At 43.3% G+C, this 1,317-nt stretch overlaps 1 protein-coding gene across 1 annotated transcript in view; it reads left to right on the top strand.

Annotated features, from left to right (window-relative positions):
• The window catches only part of LOC119593263, a 1,781-nt gene extending 485 nt beyond the window's left edge, over positions 1-1,296 (top strand). The window contains exons 2-3 of the mRNA XM_037942194.1: positions 97-737; positions 1,059-1,296. Coding sequence (XP_037798122.1) covers positions 97-737; positions 1,059-1,140 — 723 coding nt within the window. The 3' untranslated portion in view covers positions 1,141-1,296. The remainder of the gene's footprint in view (positions 1-96; positions 738-1,058) is intronic.
• The last annotated feature ends 21 nt before the right edge of the window (positions 1,297-1,317 follow it).

Here is a 1,317-nt window from a genome sequence, read left to right as displayed (position 1 = left end):
CACACATATTTATTTATCTATTTATGTTCATAGTGAAAAAAAACGGAATATTGCGCAGTCTTTCACTCGGCATTTCTTGCCTCTTTATCTTTACAGCAGGAGAGCATCATCGGGAATCTTTGTCAAGTGATGCTCAACTTAAACCACAGCGCTGACCCTCTCCCCTGTAGAACTAAACATAAGATTAAAGCAAGTGCCTGTTTGGCCGATCGTCTAAACATCCCTAAGCGAAATCTGACGTCGTGCATAATGATTTCTCGTGAAACACAGGTAAATATTGGTTCTTGTCAGGTAAAAAAGCTCAGAAACGGACCAAACTCTTTGGATGATAGGGAGGTGGAGTATGAAAAAGGAATGAAAGAAAAGTATGATAAAAATGTTGAAATGACAGGCGAAGATTCAGCGCCGAGACACGGTTCAAATAGCGAAGTAAAAGACAGAGGAGGAGATACAGAAGGAGGATTCACGGAGGTTAGAGACACAGAAACGACTGCACGTTGGGAAAAGCAGCAAGAAAACCTTGTTACCCTGCCCTGCCAAGATGTGAAAGTGAAGCGCGAGTTGAAAGGCTGTCAAGAGGAAATGAAGCCAGACCAGAGCCTGGGAGGGACACCCGGAAGCAAGCAGAGGCGGAATGACTGCGGCGCGCAGTGCGGATGTTGTCTGTACGAACTCGACAGTATTATCGCACGTATGGAAGCCAGGCCGGCGGTCATCAAGGTCTGGGGTCAAGCGAGGTATGAGTTTTATATATTAGTGATATCTTCGGCTCATATAGTGCCAGTGATATATATAAGTTCAGATTCATTCCACATTATAGGAGCAGATTTTTAAAAATACCAATTATATGCATAAATAACCCTATGCAGTGCCAAGATCACTGTTACCATAAATGTATTGCTTCATATGAACTTAGCCTATAGATTTAATAGCAGCCTCTGCGTGCAATGGTATATATATGTTACCTACACTATTCACTGAGCTGAGTCTATAGACAACAGCATCCGTCCATTAACACAGATGCATTGCCACTAACAAACCCCATCATGTAATTCCAGCCTGGGTCGGGAATCCTTCGTGTACTTGGGTGGCCTCGTGATAACATACCTGGTGATTCTCCTGCAGCTGCGACCGATTTAAGTTCCTTGAGGATTACGTTGGTCAAGATACAGATCAAAAGGAATAATTCCATGGTGATTCCATGATGCAAGATATGCAGTCTGCCCTCGTTGTGGATTTATTAATCCATTTCTCACTCGCACCTTTTGATCTCTGTAACAGTGGAAGTATTTCGTCCTTGCGTCGTCTTTGACTCTG

This window comes from Penaeus monodon, chromosome 32 (genome assembly GCF_015228065.2).
Source record: "Penaeus monodon isolate SGIC_2016 chromosome 32, NSTDA_Pmon_1, whole genome shotgun sequence".
Taxonomy (NCBI): Eukaryota; Metazoa; Arthropoda; class Malacostraca; order Decapoda; family Penaeidae; genus Penaeus; species Penaeus monodon.
The sequence above is the reverse complement of the archived record's forward strand: the minus strand, read 5'-3'. Positions and strand labels throughout refer to the sequence as shown.